General features: G+C 39.8%; 1 protein-coding gene across 1 annotated transcript in view; it reads right to left on the bottom strand.

The window, feature by feature from the left end:
• LOC110956887 (phospholipid-transporting ATPase ABCA1-like) overlaps positions 1-19,761 on the bottom strand; it is a 218,153-nt gene that overhangs the window by 177,697 nt on the left and 20,695 nt on the right. The window contains exons 8-11 of the mRNA XM_022202644.2: positions 15,794-15,880; positions 15,509-15,704; positions 5,141-5,280; positions 3,314-3,430 (exon numbers count right to left, since the gene is read on the bottom strand). Of these exons, the coding sequence (XP_022058336.2) occupies positions 3,314-3,430; positions 5,141-5,280; positions 15,509-15,704; positions 15,794-15,880 (540 nt within the window). The remainder of the gene's footprint in view (positions 1-3,313; positions 3,431-5,140; positions 5,281-15,508; positions 15,705-15,793; positions 15,881-19,761) is intronic.

Here is a 19,761-nt window from a genome sequence, read left to right as displayed (position 1 = left end):
GATGATATTCTGCTTAACCTAAGGACAAAGTGTCAAATTAAGAAATCTCAACGACGCGTGTGACCTTTTAAAAAATCAGTACATCTATCTTTGTGGGTTTTGCTACATTAAGGACGTGACCCCGACCAAAGTGTGTGTATTTAAAAAGAGTCATTCGGGAACACTAACGGAGCCAAGCTGGCAAATGGACTGTAACCGCAAAACAAGTTGAAATCTTCATCCGGATGCAGCTGTTCAGTGGAATTTGAGGCAAACGGTTACAGATGTGCTGTTTAACCTTGGTAGTCATGGATTAAATGAAGATATTTAACTAGTGATGGAACTTATAATTTAGCTATGCATACACTACCATAAGAAACACTTTTTTTCCCCCAATGAAGAAAACAGTAAATTAATCAGAACTACAGTCTAGACATTGCCACTGCGGTAAATGACTATTCTAGCTGGAAACGACTAATTTTTAATGGAATACCTCCATAGTAGTACAGAGGAACATTTCCAGCAACCATCACTCCTGTGTGCTAATGCTACATTGTGTTAGCTAATGCTGTTGAAAGGCTAATTGATAACTAGAAAACTATTGTGCCATTATGTTACCACATGAATAAAAGTGTGAGCTTTCATGGAAAACATGAAATTGCCTGGGAACCCCATCTGAACAGCTAGTTGCTGGACTGACAACTAGCTAGTTCTTGTGAACCCACAGTGACACCAGTGTAACAAGCACTTTGAGTGCCCCAATCTCTTCCTTGTAAAGCTTTATGTCTGACCTTAACTCGTTAATTCCTTTAAGGAAAAATTGGTTCTGGGTTCTTATGGGTTAATTTAGTTATACATAATACAACTTGGGAAACAGCTGGTTCTTGGACATCTGACCGAGACATCATCAAAACAAACACCAACATGCAACACTCAGTTGTAGTGGTGTTTATATGTATATGTGCATTTTCTTGTAGGTGGAGGTTTCACAGCCAGTTAGGAGGTATAATCCACAAGATTTCCTGCAGTCAATTGTTCTCCTGACAAAAGGAGCTGCTTGGACATGCAGCATTAAGCCACACTTGTTGCCACAGTAACCACAGGTGCCACCCAGCCAGCCAGGAGTGAGATCTTTAACGATGGACAATGCGACGCAAAACCCATCCGCAACCAAGCCACTCAAGAGAACACATGCGACAGTAGAGTAGAGTACGTCCTTCTGTTGCGCTTCCACTCCCTAAATCTTCAAATGCAGTTGCGGTGGTGACTAGTAATTGGCCCATCAGCGTAAAACGCATCTGCGACCTTGAAGGACCTCCGGAGATGACAGAGCTCGGAAGCCAGCAGCTTGGAAGCAGAGAGGTGGAGAAGGAGAGCGCCGGGGCTGGGGGAAAATGAAGACAAAGGAGGATTGCCGGTCCATTTGTGTAAAGGTTAGGGCTAGGGTAATGAATACCCCAGCTATATGGAGCTCCCAATGTCTGCTTCCCTGCAGCTGCCTATAAGCTCATTTGGAGTGACACTGGAGTAATGTCAGTGTCAAGGAAATACGGCGAGGAGAAGGCAGGCAGAGGGAGAGAAGTGGCGGCAGAGAGTCCATGTCCTTTACTTCTATAGATAATCCTTTCTGCCAGGATGAAAATTATCCTGCACTTATCCATAATTACTTTCCTCCCTGCGTCTCCATATCTAACAGAAGGTGCAACAAATTGATGCACGCAGCATATACGGTCTCATCTGCTGCGTATGTATAACTCATCCTTCAATTTTTTTTAAAACAGAAAAATACCAGGAATTTATGCAGCACTCTGTTCAATCTTGTATTTTTTGCTGCTCTGAGAGTGCAGTAAAGGAGGTTGTTTTAATGACAAGTCCAGGTTGGAAAATATGGTGAAGTGGAGAGATAAGAGTGCAAAAAACCTGTGTGTATTTAAGGGAAAAAGCAAATAATACCTACATTTTCTTCCACAAAAGATACAAAAAGCCTAACGTTTTTGTCAACGTGGAGTTGCTATTAAGTCCAAACTCACAAATCACGATCCTTGTTTGCTGTTAAATGTCAAAGCAGTCATTCAGTCTAGCAACTAAAAGTAATTAGTTCTGTAAGAACTAGTTTTGTGATTTAATTAAGTTATATGTAAAGTAATGTCCTGTATGTTCTTGTTTTGGTGGTATGTCTTTTACCCCATGGGACAACAGATGGAAATTAGCCTTGAGCTAAATCTGGCATATTTACATCGTTGTATGTTCATTAATATACACTGTCCCATTCAAATAAAATAATAAATGAAATGAAATGAAGTTTTGTCTTGCGTTTATAAATACCTGGTTCTTGGACATCTGACAAAAAAAAAAAATAACAGTTGCACAACCCCGAATAAACAGTTAATTAGTGGATTTTTATCTGCAAAAAGAGCCAAATGTGAAGAGGGAAGGGCCTTAAAGATGTGCTGATTATGTGCAGAATATTTCTGTGTTACATTTAAAAGTTAGAAAAACTAATAATTCCAGCATTTTCTTGCAGAAAAAAAAAAAAACTGAGGTGGAAGAGTTTTCTCGTGAATGTGGGATTTCTAAGATGTCCAGACTCATGAATCATGACATGGGTTTGCTGCAAATTGTCTAAGCAGCCATTAAATCCAGTAAATACAAAGCCATAACCTATAGTAACAACTATGTTTTAATTTAGTTATATGCAAATTATGACATGGCAAACACTTATGAACACCTGGTTCTTGAATGCCTGTTGAGCAAACACTACTTAGTCAGTTCGTTTTAGGGGTGGGTGGGTGGGTGGGTTGGCATATTTTTTGTGCAAAATCCCATTATGTCATAGAATATTTTAACTTCAAGCATCACATTTCATTATCATGTGTTTATTCTTCTTAAACCTCAGCATTACTTGGTACTTTTCTATTATAGTCATATTTTAGCTTTTTTTATTTGTATTTTCAGTAATGTATTGTACTTATATCTATTATATAACTATTTCTCACATTGTTTGATGTTTTCTGAGAAATATTTGGTAAAAGAACTTACTTTGAGATGAATGAAGTTCATTTTAATTTCTCATTGATCTGCTTTCAGCTAAGCTAACATACTTCTGGTTTAAAGTTATTGTACAGATCAGAGTGCTGTAATGATCTCCTTGTAGACAAGAACTGAGGATAAAATGTTGGATTTCTGTTTGAAGTTTGTATACATATATCTAAATATTTGATTTGATGTTTTACAGCTTTTAAGGATTTGAGTATTTGTCTGAACCTAGAAGCTTTCTACAAAACTTTTCTGAAGACCTAAAAAATGATTAAAAATGAGCTACATGCAGTCGTACCCGCATTGTATTGATCTGAGTGCTGTTTTGAAAGAAATCCCAGACACGTGGCCCAAGTTCGTCCCAAGAATCAACGAGCTCCTTTATCTTCGCCAAGGCGTCAAACGTGCTATTAGCCTGAAACAAAAGAAAAAAAACAAACTTTAACAGCACATTCATCTCACCCACTGAGCCTTGTGTTTGTGCTGAGCTAACACAGACATGAAAGTACTCCACATCTGCTCTTCGAGCTAATCCCTAAAGGAACTCATCACACTGTAACACTGCCACCCCCCCATGGTGACAAATGTAAATGGGGTTATTTACCCCGAACATTGACTTGTAAACAATCCGACTATGTCTGGTGTGAAGCAGGGCCTCCTGTGCCAACACCGGGCCGCTCGCTGTGAAGTCGGCAGGTTCTGCTCGAGCTCATTATGCAGCCTCGATGCAAAATGTTCGCTGTTGTTGTTTGTTTTGCTTACGCCGTTATCAAAAATGATGCTAATCTCTTGGAGAAATGTCATGTCATGAAAAAAAACAATACATTCACTGCCTTCCAGGAGCAGGAATCTGAACAAAATATTGTTTTATTTTCCTTTTCTACACTCAGCACGGATACGCAACACCTAGTTTATTCACATTGGCACACGGAAGGCATCTCCAGACACAAATCTGAATATTATCAACAATATCTTTTACTTCTCAGTGGTTAACACAATATCAGTTTATGTATCACGCGTTCATATTTTCATTTCTCAAGTGTCATATTTCAGTTTCATTTGCAACTTTTTGATTGCATGTGCAACATTCCACATTCACGTACAACACTGTCGATTTAACGAGCAGTATTTCATTTTTATTTTCACGTCATGTTTCATTAACGTTGCGTATTAATTGGGATCAACCGATATAGATTTTTCAGAGCCGATATGACGCCAATATTGGTAATAAACAAAGGCCAACAGCCGATATTTACAGACAGTCTACATATGGTGTCATTTCTTGACAGCATGTGATAGCAGAAAGTGGTCATTCATAACAAGGTGAGTAGAACTGAATACGTCCAGAAGAAACAGGAGTGATTAAATTAGAACGCTCGCCTTTGTTGATGTTTGATCGACTGAGATTGATCAGTTTGTCTCTTGTCTGCTGTTCGTCTCCATTTTCTTAATCTTTCACTTTTATTGCCCAGTAAGGTCCATATTTTACATCATCATTAATAACTGTTTTCCCGACTGTTTTTGTTTTGTATCTCTCTTGTTTTATAGATGGCTTTCCAGACATTGCTGCTATTCGTTAGCATAGCCGTAGTCACTGTGAGAGAAGCTAATTTCCTGGTTTGTGGTAATGGTTTGTGTTTTTTGTTCAGATTTGGAGCTCTGCTTGAGAGACCACAGAGTGACTACATATATAGAGAGAAAGCTGCATCAGACCTGAAGTAAAGCATTTCATTTATCAATAGTCGGTCAATAAAAATAATATCGATAACAGGGAAAATGCCAAATATAAGCCACAATAATCAGCCAGGTGATAATCTGTCCGTCCCTACTTATTACCGCAGTACAACTGCCAACATTTTATTTTACCGTTCTATTCTGGCCTTATTTTAGCCACTTATTTTATGTCAGTAATGCGTCACACTTATATTGCTTTCTACTTTGAGGTATTCATCATGCTATGTCAATATTTTTTTTCTAAACAATATCTGGCACAAGAGCTTCCTTCAGGATTTATGAAGTTTTATCTCATCCTAATCCTCAATATATCACTTAAATACACAATAGAAATGAAAATTAGACACTTTCGCAAGTTTGTACATCGAAGTCCTTTTTCCTGTGAACCTACTTCTGTGACCAGCAGCCGGGCAGCGGGTGTGTCGGGTGTGTAGACGACTCTCCCGAGCATCAACGGCTTGATGGCGCTCCACACATAGCGCAGACTGCTTGAGCTCTCCAGGGTGTCGATGAGAGTCTGACAAAAGTCACCTACACAAGAGACAAGGTGAGCAGAGAAGACAGGGGAAAATCACGGCAAGACCAAGTGCACAACTCCAAATTTCCTCTGCACATGCTGCATGTTTGATCTTTCATGGGGCAGGGAGAAAGACGTGTTTTGATGTGTACAAAAACCACAATAAACTGAAGGAAATGCGCTAAAATTGCAAATCAATGCCATTAAAAATCCTCTCAGTGCTTTTCCTCAGCAAATTCTATTCTAAAAGCAAAATGTTTTAACCAAATCAGCAAGTATTTAATCATTTAGAGACCTTTCATAACTCTAATATTACATTTTTTTGAACATTTATGCGCTTGTCCGTGGAGACAGAGTTGAGAAAACAACTATTAAAGAGGAAAAATTAAATCACACAAGTGCAAAAGAAGAAGTGAAGCAGATTACATGAGAGTACACAACATATGAAGTGAGCAGATTGACACTGCAGGGAAAGTATTGACAAAATCAGCGCACTTCACAACATAACTGCGACTAATGCCTCCTCCTTGTCGAGTCCTGATTAAAGATTCTTGTTTGTCCATTTTGCTCGACACAATCATGAGGGCTTCACTAAGTGTGACGGTGCGCATTGATCACTTTGCATGACTTTTACAAGGACCTCGACCGAACAGAAATGAGAGCAGCTTCGACCACTTAAAGACGATATTTCAGAGCAGTCAGTTTATTACGGCGTATTGTGAGAAGAGGCATGTAATTGCCGGTTTTATAGGAGTCATGTGGACTGACGAGAAATTCAGAACAGAACAAGCTCAGACAGAAATAATCTCAGCTTTTTTTTTTTCTTGTCACCCTCCGAACCTCAAGCCGTTTCCTGCTGTGTTTTATTCTGGTGACATATTATATTCGCTGCGGGCTCATTTTTCTCTGCAACAGAAAGTCCTGCACAACCAGCACAACCACGGTTAGGAGCAGACAGAACTCAGAAATGTCTTTTCAGGTGCAATTTATAGAGGATACATTCAGCACAGTGAAACATCTTATGACTACTTTACATGTTTATACTTTATTTTACTGATATTTGCTATATTTTCTTGACAATCTTTCTAAACTCTTGTCTCTGTTGCCTCCTTTCTATGTGGAAACATTGATTACAGTTTAACCTGAAAATTATCAGAATTTTTGTTCCAGTTGTAACAAAATCTGGTAAGTGCAGACAGGTTGTTTTTCCATGCGATATATAGAATAAAACAGCTTTAATGAAATATTACAATTTTGACATTTGATATGTTTCATGACCATTGTAAAGCTGCAGATTCCTTGTGGCTTTACCAGTTTCTGGCTCTGAAAGATGGTGTCATTTTGGTATTTTTCTTGTATAAAGACTTGCTTTTCAAGTGCTCCCACAGGCTTTGGGGATTCAGAAGGTTAAAGCTAGTGCGCTGGATTTTTACATATAAATGAACGTCCGTCACATCCAAGTCCTTACCAGACGAGTTCACACAATGCTGATTAAGCCGATCAGCGGCACGTAAATCTCTCCAGGTCACTGCCAGGAGGAGGAGGAGGCAAAAGTTCTGCACTGCTGGTTTAAACATCACTCATAAGAAAGCCTTTGTGAAGGATGAATGCTTGTTTTTGTTTTACTGCCGCAGCCTTGCTATTTTACATTTTCTCTGACTTTGCATCTCTCTAAGGCCAAACTCACCGTCATTCGGTAATTGCCTTGCCATCAATATTTGACCAAGTGGTTGGAAGAAAAGGGAGAAAAAACGTTCACAATTTGAGCACTGAACTTTTAACACTGTTGGCGAGAAACTACTGGAAATAAAGTTGCTTTTCTTACACTCCCTAGATTTGCTTTCCTGGGAATGCCCTATCTTCGTGGATCATATTATGACTATTGGTGCAGAGTCTGGTACTTTATTAGAATAACTTTGCAACAAGAGAGTTGCCAAGTGGCTGCATTTATAAAAAAGTTGTCAAGCATTCCTTAAAGAACACACACAGCCAGAGGAAAACAAGCCAAGAAAGTTCAGACCTGAGTACATAAGGACAGGATTCTGTGAACAGAGGAAAAAAGTCAATATACTCAGCAGCAGTAGGATCATTATTAATTTAACTTATCTGCCAACGTGAATATTGCCAGGTTGGGGAGAGTGCTGAATAAGTTACATGAGGACTTGTGCTGCGAGCAACAGAACCTGGAGTGGTTACAAAAGCTCGCTCTCGCCTGTGCCTGGCTTGTTCTGACTGAAAATTCTTGCAGTGAGGTACTGCATCGAATAATTGATCAATTTGCTGTGTCGTCTGTGAGTCAATATTTCAGATCTGCTGCCAAATGTCCCGTTTGTTGCGACACTTGTCATTACATCAGGCCCGCTTCCAGTCCTCCTTCATTTTCCCCACTTTGCCTCCCCTCTCTTCTCATCCCACTGGAGCGACCGTTCCCACCATCGGGGGGATTTTAGCGGCCATTTTCGGCGCAATTAAATGTTAGCCTTTCTGCCTGCTGGCCATCTTTTCTCAGGTGCTCCTGGGAGGTCAGTGAGCGGAGAGCTAATGGCCGCCTCTTACTCGGGGTCTGGCCAGCTGTTCCCTCCACAGACTGCACAGATGCCACAACACTTGAAAGACAGGGAATGTGCTCTCTGTTCGATAGATTGCTAGATGTCTCGATGGAAAAGCGACTCCAACTTGGATTAAGTAAAACGAGGCATCTCTAGTAGATGAGCTGGCTTGCAGTGGATTTTCCATGGAAGAACCACCGATTGCAGCACAAGCTAATGTATTAGTGAGTAGATTTGTGTTATTAAAAGGAATAAAAGAAATGCTCCCTTTCCTTTCAGGCAGCTGCAGAGGCGTGTCGGTGTTGGATTGACAGCGGCTGGCAGTCTGCCAGCACGCCGCTGTTACACTGTAGGGAGCAAAAGACAAAGCAAACAAACTTGTGCCGCAGCTACATGTCATGGGCACACAATGTACTGTCATTGGCGCTGAAGAGTAAGGACAACAAAAGCATCTTAACGGACCCAAGTGGCACTTCCAGGTTACCTTACAAGCGATTTAATGTGATGTCGCAGAGCAGCTAATTAGCCATCTAGCTCACAAACTGACATTAGCAGCGCACTTCTCCCCGGTGAGCGTTCGGTCGCTCGTTCATTAAGCTAAGGTGCAGGACAGGATGTGTGTTCATGTTTGGAAATCGGATTAGCGGGAAAGTTATGTAGGGTTTTTGTTCAGAGTGTGCGGCTGTTGTTTCGCGTGCTGTCTGGCTCAGCGTGACCATCTGCTCAGAACACCGGCATAAAACTACTTTATATTTTCATTGGCTGAACCAAAATACAAGATTCAACTACTAAGAATGAATGCCTCAGGGCCTTCATGCAACCAAAACATTCTAAATAAAATAATTCTTCCTTTTGTTTTGTGACAGAATGGAGAAAACATGCTGTGGAGGACAAAACAAAGAGTTTAATTTCTACTCTGACATTGACAAATAGAGGTGAAAAAGAATAGCGTACATGTATACCACAATAAGACCACCTGCCTAACACTGTGAGGGCAGCAAAAACATTTCTAACCCATCTAACCTCTGGGGGTGTCCTGTGAAGTCTGGCACTGGGACGTTGGCAGCAGATCCTTTAAGATTTATCCTCTAGTTTTTGTGTTTTTTTCCATTCTTCTTGTAAAATACAGAACACTTCACCAGGCTACTAAAACCCTTCTAATGAAAGAACCTGCACAGAAATGGTTTAACAGCACATTACAGTGGTGGCACAAATGGGCAAAGAGTTCTTTTACAGGGGTCACAAGCTAATAACCTGCATTAAAGAAGCAGAATTTTTAGTAGTAAACCACTGAGGCTGTAATTACACAAAACGCCCCATGTCTTGAGGATATATACAGTATAAAACAGGAGTAAGTACACTCCTGCGCAATATCACTTAAACGTCAAATGGTTTAACACTGTATGACTTTACAGCATTATTTCCAAGCTGAACAGCAGCCGATCTGCTCTAATGCAACATTGAAAATCATCAGTTCAGACTTACTATATTAAAAATACAGGCTCCATGGTAACAAACGCAGTGCTTCAAACTTCAGTGCACCTTTTATTATTCAGATTCAAACCATTTTTTTGTATTTTACATGCCCACCTTTCTTTTGGATAACAGACTCAATCCTCCTCGGCATGGAGGATTTCTGAGATGCTCCGCTGAGATATTCCTTTTTCAGCTGCTCTTTGCTGGAGGGGTAGTGTTGTGTTGCTCTGACTTTCTCTTTAAAATACCCCAAATGTGTTTGTACGTGTCTACTGGATTCAATTTAGGAGATACACTTGTCTAATCTGGTCACCATTTTCTTATTTCAAAACTGTTGTGTAATTTTGGCAGTGTGGTTTGGATGTTTATTATGCTGGAAGATTCCTCTTTTTCAACATACTGCAGACTAGAAGTCATCTTATCAGCCAGTATTTTGGTTTACCCACACATATTCATGGTGCATCAATAAATTTCCTCTCCCCAACACCTTTTACATTCATTCAACGTAAAACTGCAAGACAAGGTTTAGTTTTTATTGCATGCCGTCCATAGAGGCTAAAGTCATGAAGCTCCCACTGTGTAAACTGTCAATGATAATCTGGTTACCACTGAAAACCAAAACTCCAGAGCATCTGCCGTTTGGTAAAGTTAGATTGTCTGTGCAGCCATTTTAGGAAGACCGCTCTGATCAGCAGTAGCTGGTCACGATTTTTGCGCCAATTCTTCTCCTTTTAGAGCCATGATGCAGACATCCAGATGAAAAGTTCTGCTGCTCACAGGTCATTTTAGAAGAAACTGAGTTAACACTGGCTTTCCAATGTGTGTCAGTGATCACAGGTGCACTCACTATCGTTGCATTGAGGTTCCACTTTGTATTTTCAAGACAGCCCTTCTAAAGGATTTTTTTTATATGAGTGAAATCTCAACTTGTCAACTTGGAAAAATACTATAATTATTGAGTTGAGGTGTGCAGAAAGGAGCTCTCACCTCTGCCGTATACTGCAGCAATATCTGCATCCCTATGCCCAGCAGTAATCTATTCAAAAACATTTTCTGCAATATGAGTGTCAGCATCAGGTCGACTTCTCTTGACACTTTCATATTTCCAGTATGGGTCCTTATTTCATAAAACCGCTCTGATTATGAAAGCGATTATGAGAACAGGCAGTTCCACTCGACAATAAAGCATGCATATCGATGGCAGTGACAAATGCACAGCACTGCGATATCAGCTATCCTTGTACCAGTGGGAACGATATATCAGTTTTTATATTTTGTGTACTAAAGGGAGCATCAGATTAGAGAGGTTACACATTATCCAGAGCTGTGTCGTTCTTCTGGAAAACAGAGCTTTGCTTTATTACAAAACAGCAGTCAGAATGAATTAGGAAAAAAAATAAAAATCTGTTCTTCAGACCGGGTTTAGCCACAGTCAAATAATTGCTTGGAGCCTCAAGTCAGCCCCTCAACTTACCTGGCAAATTTAATCAATTTGAGTTGTACCCTGGAGACGGGCTCAATTCAGCACTACAGTGAGACAGCGGCGTCGATGCACGACGACAACGCCGCTGCTACACACTCGAGCACAACGCCTGGCGCGTGCAATCACATGCGCAGACACGCACGCACAAAGAAAAGGACATTACTTTGAGTTTGCATTACTCATATTTCAGGCATTTCGCGCAAAGCACAATCAGAGAGCAGACAAGCACGAACACACTCAGACAGACAGCCCCCCCCCCACACACCAATACGACATGCCAGTCATGCCGGCCCGAGTGAACTACCCCATGCATCAATCCGGCAGCACTTATTTCTTACAAGCAGTACAAATCTATCGCTGTCTTGCAGCATTTCAACTGAAAGTCAAATAAGCTTGAATAAATGTCACTGAAGTCACTCTCTCACAAGAGACGCAAGGAGGCCTCTTTAACATTCAGTAGTAAGAGGCAAGCCGCCCTCACTCCCAACAAACTGCCACGATATTATCCCTTCAGTGGCTCCAATACGGGTCTTCTTAAAACTAAAAATAAATGGTACCAGTTGCTAATTATGCCAAGACACACCAAATACTCGGAGGATGACAGTGTGAGTCTCGGGATAATTAGGGAACAATGTAAGAGAAAGTCACAACAGCAAAAACTAGGACAATGAAAGTTGAAAATGCAAATTTTGACAGATTCATTTATTTTAGAACTGCTGGTTCTTGGTACAACATATTCACATTTGAAGGAAAGCTGCAACTACAGCTGAGATTTCACTTGAAAAATCAAAAGAAGTCCAGTCAGTTGTTGTCAGCTGGAATAATAAAGATACACAACTTGCATAGGAGTTGCAAAAATAAATCTGCAAAACATGCTTCAATAAAATACAGTACTGTAGAATGTAATATTGCAGATCCACTCAATCATTTCTTACCATCGCTAATCTACAGGGCAAATTCCGAAAATGGGAACAACTTAAAATTACACCTCACTGTCATGGAAGAACAGTTAGCACCCCAACTATTCTGTATAATGACTCAGAAGTTGCTGTCAACATTTAATTGAGAAGGGAACATTACTAAGCCCTTAACAAAACCTCAGTGTTGGCCTTTATTATTGCTATTTTACTATTCCTTTGAGTGTACTTTTACACTTACAAAGGAGTTGCAATTGGCCATTATGCAGACACACTGCATATTCCAGATCCATTTAGCCGTACGTCGACCAACACAGTGAAATGCCAAATCCAAAACAGCCATTAGCATGCTAACACAGACGCTCCTGCTTATTATGTAAGGAAGATACAATGTTTTTGCTAATTTGCACTGGCACTAGCATGCAATTCCACTTTATTGTGCAACTTTATTCCCAGGGAATAGAAGCTTCTTATTAAAATCTAATTTTGCGCAGTTTTCTCCAAAGAACAGGCATTTAATGAAACAGGACTTGCACGGTCTCTAATGAGCACAAGGCTGCGAGAAGTTACATTGGAGATTTAATTCTCGAGTCCTGCATGGAACAAACACATTAAATGATTTTCACCTCCTACAGTTGTTGTGTTAACTCATTTACACTTTTCTTTTTAATACAGTGCATGTTTCCGTTGCTAAAGTAAGAAAAAAATAGACTGTACAGTCAAACTCATTAGATGTGTGAAATAATGTGTGTATTACAATATTAAAAATGCAAATATCTGTGCCTGTTTGGGGTTTATAGGTTTAATGTTTTATTTAAAAATATGAGCAATGTTGTGTATTAGCCGTTAAGTCAACGTTTCTTCTAATGTGTTTACAAAATTAACCCAGAAAGAACTTTTAAACGAACATATCTCCATGTAAAAAAGTTTTAAATGAATAAAAATAGAATAGGTGCACTTAAACAGGTGCAAATGATAAAAAGAGGATCCACTCATACATCAAGATCAGACACCAGGTTGGGTCAGGTCTTGTTTTAAACATTCAGGTGTGTGATAATCCGGAACGTCTTGTACCCCCTGCGGGCTCGGCGAGACATGCACAGAAAAATAATTTTTAAAAAAAAAACGGATATTCTACAAAAAGTGGAGACTTTCAGGCAGCTTTAAAGTGCCAGGCTGTCGAGAACATAACTTTAATCCATTGCATGACCTGAAAATGCTTCAACAAGTTCGAGACAATCCGGAGGAACACTAAATGATGTACTGCAATGTCTTTCCGCAGTTACTGACACAGTACATGAGGCCCAGATTTGACCTACATGGTGGATTTGACAGGAAACAGCGAGCTAAAGAACAGCACTATGATGATATTATTATTAGATGGCCACCTAAAGCAGCTTATATTCACGCAGGAAAGCAATGCTGACTGGTTAATAGGAATAAGATTCAATTGATGCCAAAACTCTGCAGTGGCCTTGAATCATGTGTGATGCAGTAGTTTGGATATGCCTTTATGCTGTAAGCCTCAGTGCAACACACTTCAAGCACCATTTTGACAGATACAGTGTATTGCTTAGAGACGAGTTGCCTTTTCTGGGGGTGTTCTGCTCTTAAAATGACAGTTCTCAGAGGATGACCTTGCTCTTGTGTAGTCACCATTTTCGAAAGCAGAAACCGAGAGTTGTGCAGTTGTATAGTATTCTGACTGTTACTCTGAGTTTACACTGTAAGCTACATGGCCAACAAATAACCTCCCAGCCCCCAACCACTGCACAAATGCATGCATCAAAATACACTTAAAGCAAAGCAGTATCAACAAAATGACAATCTTATACAACTCAACTGCATTTTTGATAACAGATTAGGAAATATCACACTTTGCCGGACACTTTTACATTTTAGAAGCCTGGCTAAGATTGAGCATCATAATTAAATGGTCACAGTTAGAAATAAATCATGGTTTGGGCTAAAATAGGTCTTTTTTTTCTGCATGTTTTGAAGAGTCTTCTACATTTTCTGAGTTACCAGAGTAACAAGACCCTACTAAACTAACATATGATTGGCTGGCTAAAAAGGTGAAGCAGGAAAACGCAAATACATGATTAGAAACAAATCTCTTCCCTAAAAAATGTAACTGAGAAAACTATTTATAGTTGTAAAGAAACTCTGTTTGGTTGAGACTGGGTTTCTTCAAGGCCATGAATGTGTACTGGGTTAGATTAAAGCCTAATCCCCATGTTAGCATGAATTATCATTCCGTTCATTAATTCAATCTAGACGGACACCAGAATGCTCATCCGCCGACTACAAAACACTGAATCTGGGAGGCGAGAACAAGATTTTTAAAGCAGGGTGAATATACTACAGCTTCTTCCAGTGTGGCTACTCAGAATAAATCTTTCATAAGTAGCACCACACTGCTGCAGAGCACAGAGCAGCTCTGGCTGTGGAGGCAACTCTGTACCACGCTGCCATGTTGGCTTGTTTATGCCCTGTCCATTATCAGGACAGACAATGACATGTGGGGATGCAGAAATTTAAAGTTGTTGTTCCAACTTTAGTGCATCGTAATGTTTAATCATTGTCAACTTTGGATTATGGGGTCCTCTGTTCTTAGTTCAAAATATGTGAAGTCCTGTGAGATCTCATGTCGTGAATTGGCGCCATATAAATGAAATCGAACAGGACTGAGAAAACTTTCTTTTTCCAGTTGAGTTCATATCTCATAGCAACTTGAACTTGGCTGATCTTCAGTTGAACACTGCTCACTCGTTTTCACCACTGGAAGGCAAACAGAGCCTGCTTTCAGCGAAATCCAAACAGTACTTGAGAGTTCAAGTACAAATGCTGACAATATGGCTGCCACGGTTGTATTCTCTTTCTAAATAGTACATAGTTCATAACTCCAAAAGAAAAAGAAAAGAGTTCCAGTGGCGCCATCTGTGCTCTGTGGGAAATTCGGATTGCCATATGTTCATTTTTAAGATGTCACATAATTGCGCTTCGCGACTCTATACCACCCAGACAACGATATTAATTTCCACTTGGGATAAGCTGCTCTGGACTTTCCTCTCCATTAAGAAAACATCATTATGCCAGTATGGGGTGTACGCAGCTTTTAAATGGATTGAGAAGGGCTGGTCTGATTGGCCACGACCGGTGCCAGGCCCTGATACAGTCGCCAATAATGCATTCCTAATCAAATCTAGTTTCCAGCTCTGGCAGAGACGTCAACTGTGCCACAGGTGCTTGTTCCTAGCCTGCACAAGTGGTCACGTCCTGTGCACCCAGCACAGTTGGCTGCACTTTGTATCATGCACCAGTAATCCATTTTTTTCCCCCTTCACCTGCATGCATGTTTTAATAACAGGAAACATTAGTGTTGGCCTTCTATCTGCCTCTACTGGGTAACCGATCAGATAGAATTCATTTTAGTGTTTACGCTTACCTCTAACCTGAGTAAATGTCTTCTTTATTGCTCCGGTGACTCAATAGTTCTGCTGTTTTATCTTATCCAATTATGAAAACATCATAAAATGGAGCATAAAAAGAAAAAAAACTGTCTATCCTCCACCATACACACTCTTCTCCATTACGTAAATGCAACACAGTTATCCGCGGGGTTGCAAAACTACCACAAATCAATTGCCATGACCGGTGATACTGCACATTATGCACCACTGCTTCCTGAATTTTCTTCATTTCCGAGCTACCATGACTCCATACAGAACTATGTCGAGCTAAAATATAGATAAATGATTAAGACAAGTCCTGCGTGACAGCTTTGCTTTGTAAAAGAGCTTGCTGCAGCACTTACCGGAACTGTTGCGCATAATGGAAATTGACTTGTTGTTAGCCATCTGTCTAGGTGAGGATAAACCCAGGGTCATATTGGTGGAATTGAAGTCGGCCTCCCTTCCACACAGTAGCATACTGATACTGCCAATCATGTCCTCTTGGAAATCCAGTGAGCTGGCAGCCTTAAAGATCATGGAGTTCTGCAACCTTGAAACCTGGTTACAAGAAAGTAACAATGGGTATTTTAAAAACATAAGTTTAGCAAATAAACTGTGAATTCCTCTCACAGTATATTAACACCAACCTCTTCAAACACTTGAAATGCATCCTGGGTGGTTTTCCTCATTAGCGTCACCATGTCTGTGGAATTTAAGTCCAAAGCTGATGGTAGCTAAAAAAAAAAAAAAAAAAGATTCCAAACAGTTGACAGTTAACAGAATAATATACAAACTATCAGCAAATCAATTGAGCACATCAATTGTGGAAAGTATACAAGTCATAATGTGAAAAATACTAGAAATAACATGCAAAAATAGTTCCTCGCTGCCATCTTGGAATTTTTGGAGCCAGAAGTGACCATATTTGGAATAGAGGGTGAGTCTGTGTTATGAATTAGCACTATTTAAATGAAATAAATTGAACTGATTTAAATTGGCCCTGCTGCAAATCATCACTTCTGATCAGACATGTTACTCAAGACAGCTTCACCACCAAATATCCTTTTTTATGTAAATATGCAGATATTTTATAATGAACTGCCAGAAAACTAATCAGAAGAAAGGAACTCAACAAAAAAAAATATTGTGAAGACTGGTGGAAAAAACATAACTTCGTTTTTAATGTTGATTTTTGAATGACAGTCTACTGGAGCCAGAGGATTTTGGAGCCAGCCCCTAGAGGCGCTCAGTGGTACTGCCCGTTGTTGACTATTCCATCTCTTTATATACAGTCTTAGCAATATTGTCTCATGTAAATTGTGTCCTATAACATCACCATACTTGGCTCCAGTTAATTAAAAGTTGCATCAAAATGACAAGTGTTACCTTGCGTTGCAGTGACATTCTGAAGCTCCACAGTACGAGTCCAATTAGAAGAACTAAATGGCATGCCCTTTCAACCACTGTCATTTTCATGCATCAAGTGTCAAGAATAGTCTGCGTAACGGGCGCCTGCATTGTCTTTCAGCACAAAATTAAAACGCTTCAAAATGTATGCAGGACAAAGGTCTAGAAAGACGAGAAGTGGGAAGATCGGAGGTCTGAAAAAGGTTTAAAAGGAGAGTGGAATGGGTGTCACTGCATTAGGATTTTTAAACGCAGCTCTTTTGAGAAATAGAAGCCCTTTCAAGCGTAGTTTCTTTCGACAATAGCCCGGCTGCTGATTGAGTCTCGAGTATATTCATTTAGGATCACTTCTGCTGTTAGTGAGTGGAGGACAGGCAAAAAGAGGAGATGGAGTGGGAAAGCGCCCGAGTCTCAGACAATTTATGGCAGAACAGCTGAAAATCACCTGTAAGTGATGGATGGAAGGAGAGATTTCAGCGTTGTCACATTAGGAGGCAGATAAAGTGAGCCACAGCACAAAACAGATTTCTCAAACTCGTTGGTTCAACTCAGTTTCCACTGCAGTTTTTCACTGAAGACTCCAACAGTTCTGTGTGGTTCTTGTCAGGTAAGCTGATTAGAAAAATATGCTCATCAGGAAGATTTCGCTGTATTTAGAATAAAATGAGATATTTTTCAGACCATTAAAGACAAAAGTGCTTTGGCATTTGAGTCGCCCCTGCTTTTTGTTTGCTCGTCTTCCAAGTGCAAAGAGCTCTGAAAGCATTTCCAAAACACAATGTCAACAAAGCAACATCTAAATCACCCTCTGTCACTCACAGCCTCCGTGATAAACTGTCACTTCTTCCCTTGTCCTTTTCTTTATGTTGTTGCTGCCGTTATCGCAATCATTCAGCGACGTCAAGCCTTAAGTGTGAAGGCTTGATGTTCTGTTTCCATCCATCTGCTTGAGGCACTGAAGAGCTTTTCCACCATATCTTGGCTCTTTTTTTTTCCCTTTTCTCCCCCCCGTCTGAAAATGCCTGTGGGCTTAAATTGTTCAAATGCTCTCTCCTACGAACTTCCTGCCTTATCACTTATTTATTGGATTTGCTGTCCCATATATTTTCTCTCAAAGATAAAGTCAAAGAAAAGTGCAGGCTTTCATCATCCCAAAGGGGGAACCGAGAGATTTAAAAGAATTCAAGAAAACATCGGTTCTAATAAATAATTCCCACCAGATTGCATGTATTCTAGTAAAATCACTGGATAAGACACGCAGGTGCACATGACAGCGACAGGTCTGAAAGCTTTAGACTCTGTAGAGACAGAAAATTATCCGAAGTCTACAATATTAAAAAAAAAAAAACAACAACAACAACAAAAAACATCAAGATAATTGTGTAGTTATAACACAAAATAAAAGCTTTTTGGTTTGGCCTTGAGGATTCATAAGCAAGATCTGGCTTTTCCTCATGTCTCTAAGTCACAGAGCCAGACGAGCATAACATTTAACTTTTAAATTGGTTAGCCAATTGGCTGGCACAGATATCATTGTCTTTATATTCAATTTACTGCAAGTCATGCGAGAATAATAGAACAGACTGTGCAATCTGAAACCGTATTCTGATGTGGAGATTATTTCATCTTTCAGTATGTAACAGATAGGATGAAAATTACCCAGTGCGGCCATTTTTTTCTTATTTATTTCTCAATTTAAAGTGAGAACCGATCTTGCACAGAAAATGCCAAAAAGAAGGAGACACAGAAGGGAAATCTGGGCATACAAAAACTTTCTGCACTGCCTTGGCATTTCATTTTTGCTTGGGTGTAAAAGTCACAATATCACACCCAATAATTTATGGCCATAACCATCAATTTCAGCAGCACTAGGTGGACAGGATAGCCTTGTGGCTTCAAATGATTTTCTCAGCAGAAGAAGCACATTTTTACTGACTTCGCTGAACAAATGGGCTGCCTCTGGAGTTAAGAAACCAACGATGAATAATGATGTAAAGTTATACAAGGTTCACCAACCAATATGCAGTATTTCTGTTTCAATGTTTCACTGTTTCGATCAACAGCAACATTATTTAGTTTTTCTATTTTGTCAAGAAATCTGTTTTTAGAACGTCAATTATTTTTGTTGTGCTGTGTTTTTTATTTATAAATTGAGTAGTCGTGTGTGTGTGTGTGTGTGTGTGTGTGTGTGTGTGTGTGTGTGTGTGTGTGTGTGTGTGTGTGTGTGTGTGTGTGTGTGTGTGTGCGCGTTTTATTTTTTGGGTGAATTTTGGCAGTCATTTAATTTAATTGCTGAAGTACATGTGGGTGGGCATTAAAAACAGTTTGTGATATCACCTCAGGTGATAGTTAACCAGCTGTTGGGCAGACATTAGCAGCTTAGTACTTGCAAGTACAGTATCATCTTTTTTTTTTTTTTAAACAGGACAATTTGGAGTCATTTGCCAACACTAAATACAGACACACAAATGAACAACTAAAGCAAGCTACACCTAATAAGAGCAGTGACTAGTCCCGATATGTGCGGTGGATTTGTAGTAAGGCCGCAATCATGTGATCGTCAGCAGACAACTGATGTAGCGTTCACTTGTTCTTATAGTTACAGTGACACCGTTAAATGTGACACAGAAATCTTGAACAAATCCGTGGATCCAGACTGCAAGCCGCATCACTGCCAAAATCTAATCACTTGGTCCTTGTGTCATTTCTGACCTTCCCTGAAAAATTTATCCAAAACCGTTAGTCCATTTTGGAGTAACAGACAACCAGACGGAAGGACAAACGTGCACTGGTTGTCACATAACTCCACCGTATTCCTTTGCAGAGTAATAAGCGTCGTTTGTCGGCATAAGAACTAAAAAAATAAATTTAAAAAAAGCTACACATTGATAAAATGAGACTACAGCAGTTAAATATTGTCTAGTCAGTGGTACATCATGGGATCTTTTGGAAAAGTCTGCCAAAAGACTTCAATCTTCAATGCTGTTTGTACTAAAATATCCAAAACTGGTATGCTTCTCACTTAACAGAAAAGTATGCACAATAGCCGCAGTATCGTGATTGGCTCCACGTTTAACCATCTTTGCCCAGGGCTATAGACAATTTTTGTACTTGTAGCACTGCTGCTACCAACTTTCTTAGTGTAATTTGGCGTTGATTTTAAGTGTGTGATCAAAATTTTGTTGTAAAACAGTGAAATAAGGCTAAT

This window comes from Acanthochromis polyacanthus, chromosome 23 (genome assembly GCF_021347895.1).
Source record: "Acanthochromis polyacanthus isolate Apoly-LR-REF ecotype Palm Island chromosome 23, KAUST_Apoly_ChrSc, whole genome shotgun sequence".
Classification (NCBI taxonomy): domain Eukaryota; kingdom Metazoa; phylum Chordata; class Actinopteri; family Pomacentridae; genus Acanthochromis; species Acanthochromis polyacanthus.
Note: the sequence above shows the minus strand (reverse complement) of the source record. Positions and strands in the feature narration are given on the sequence as shown.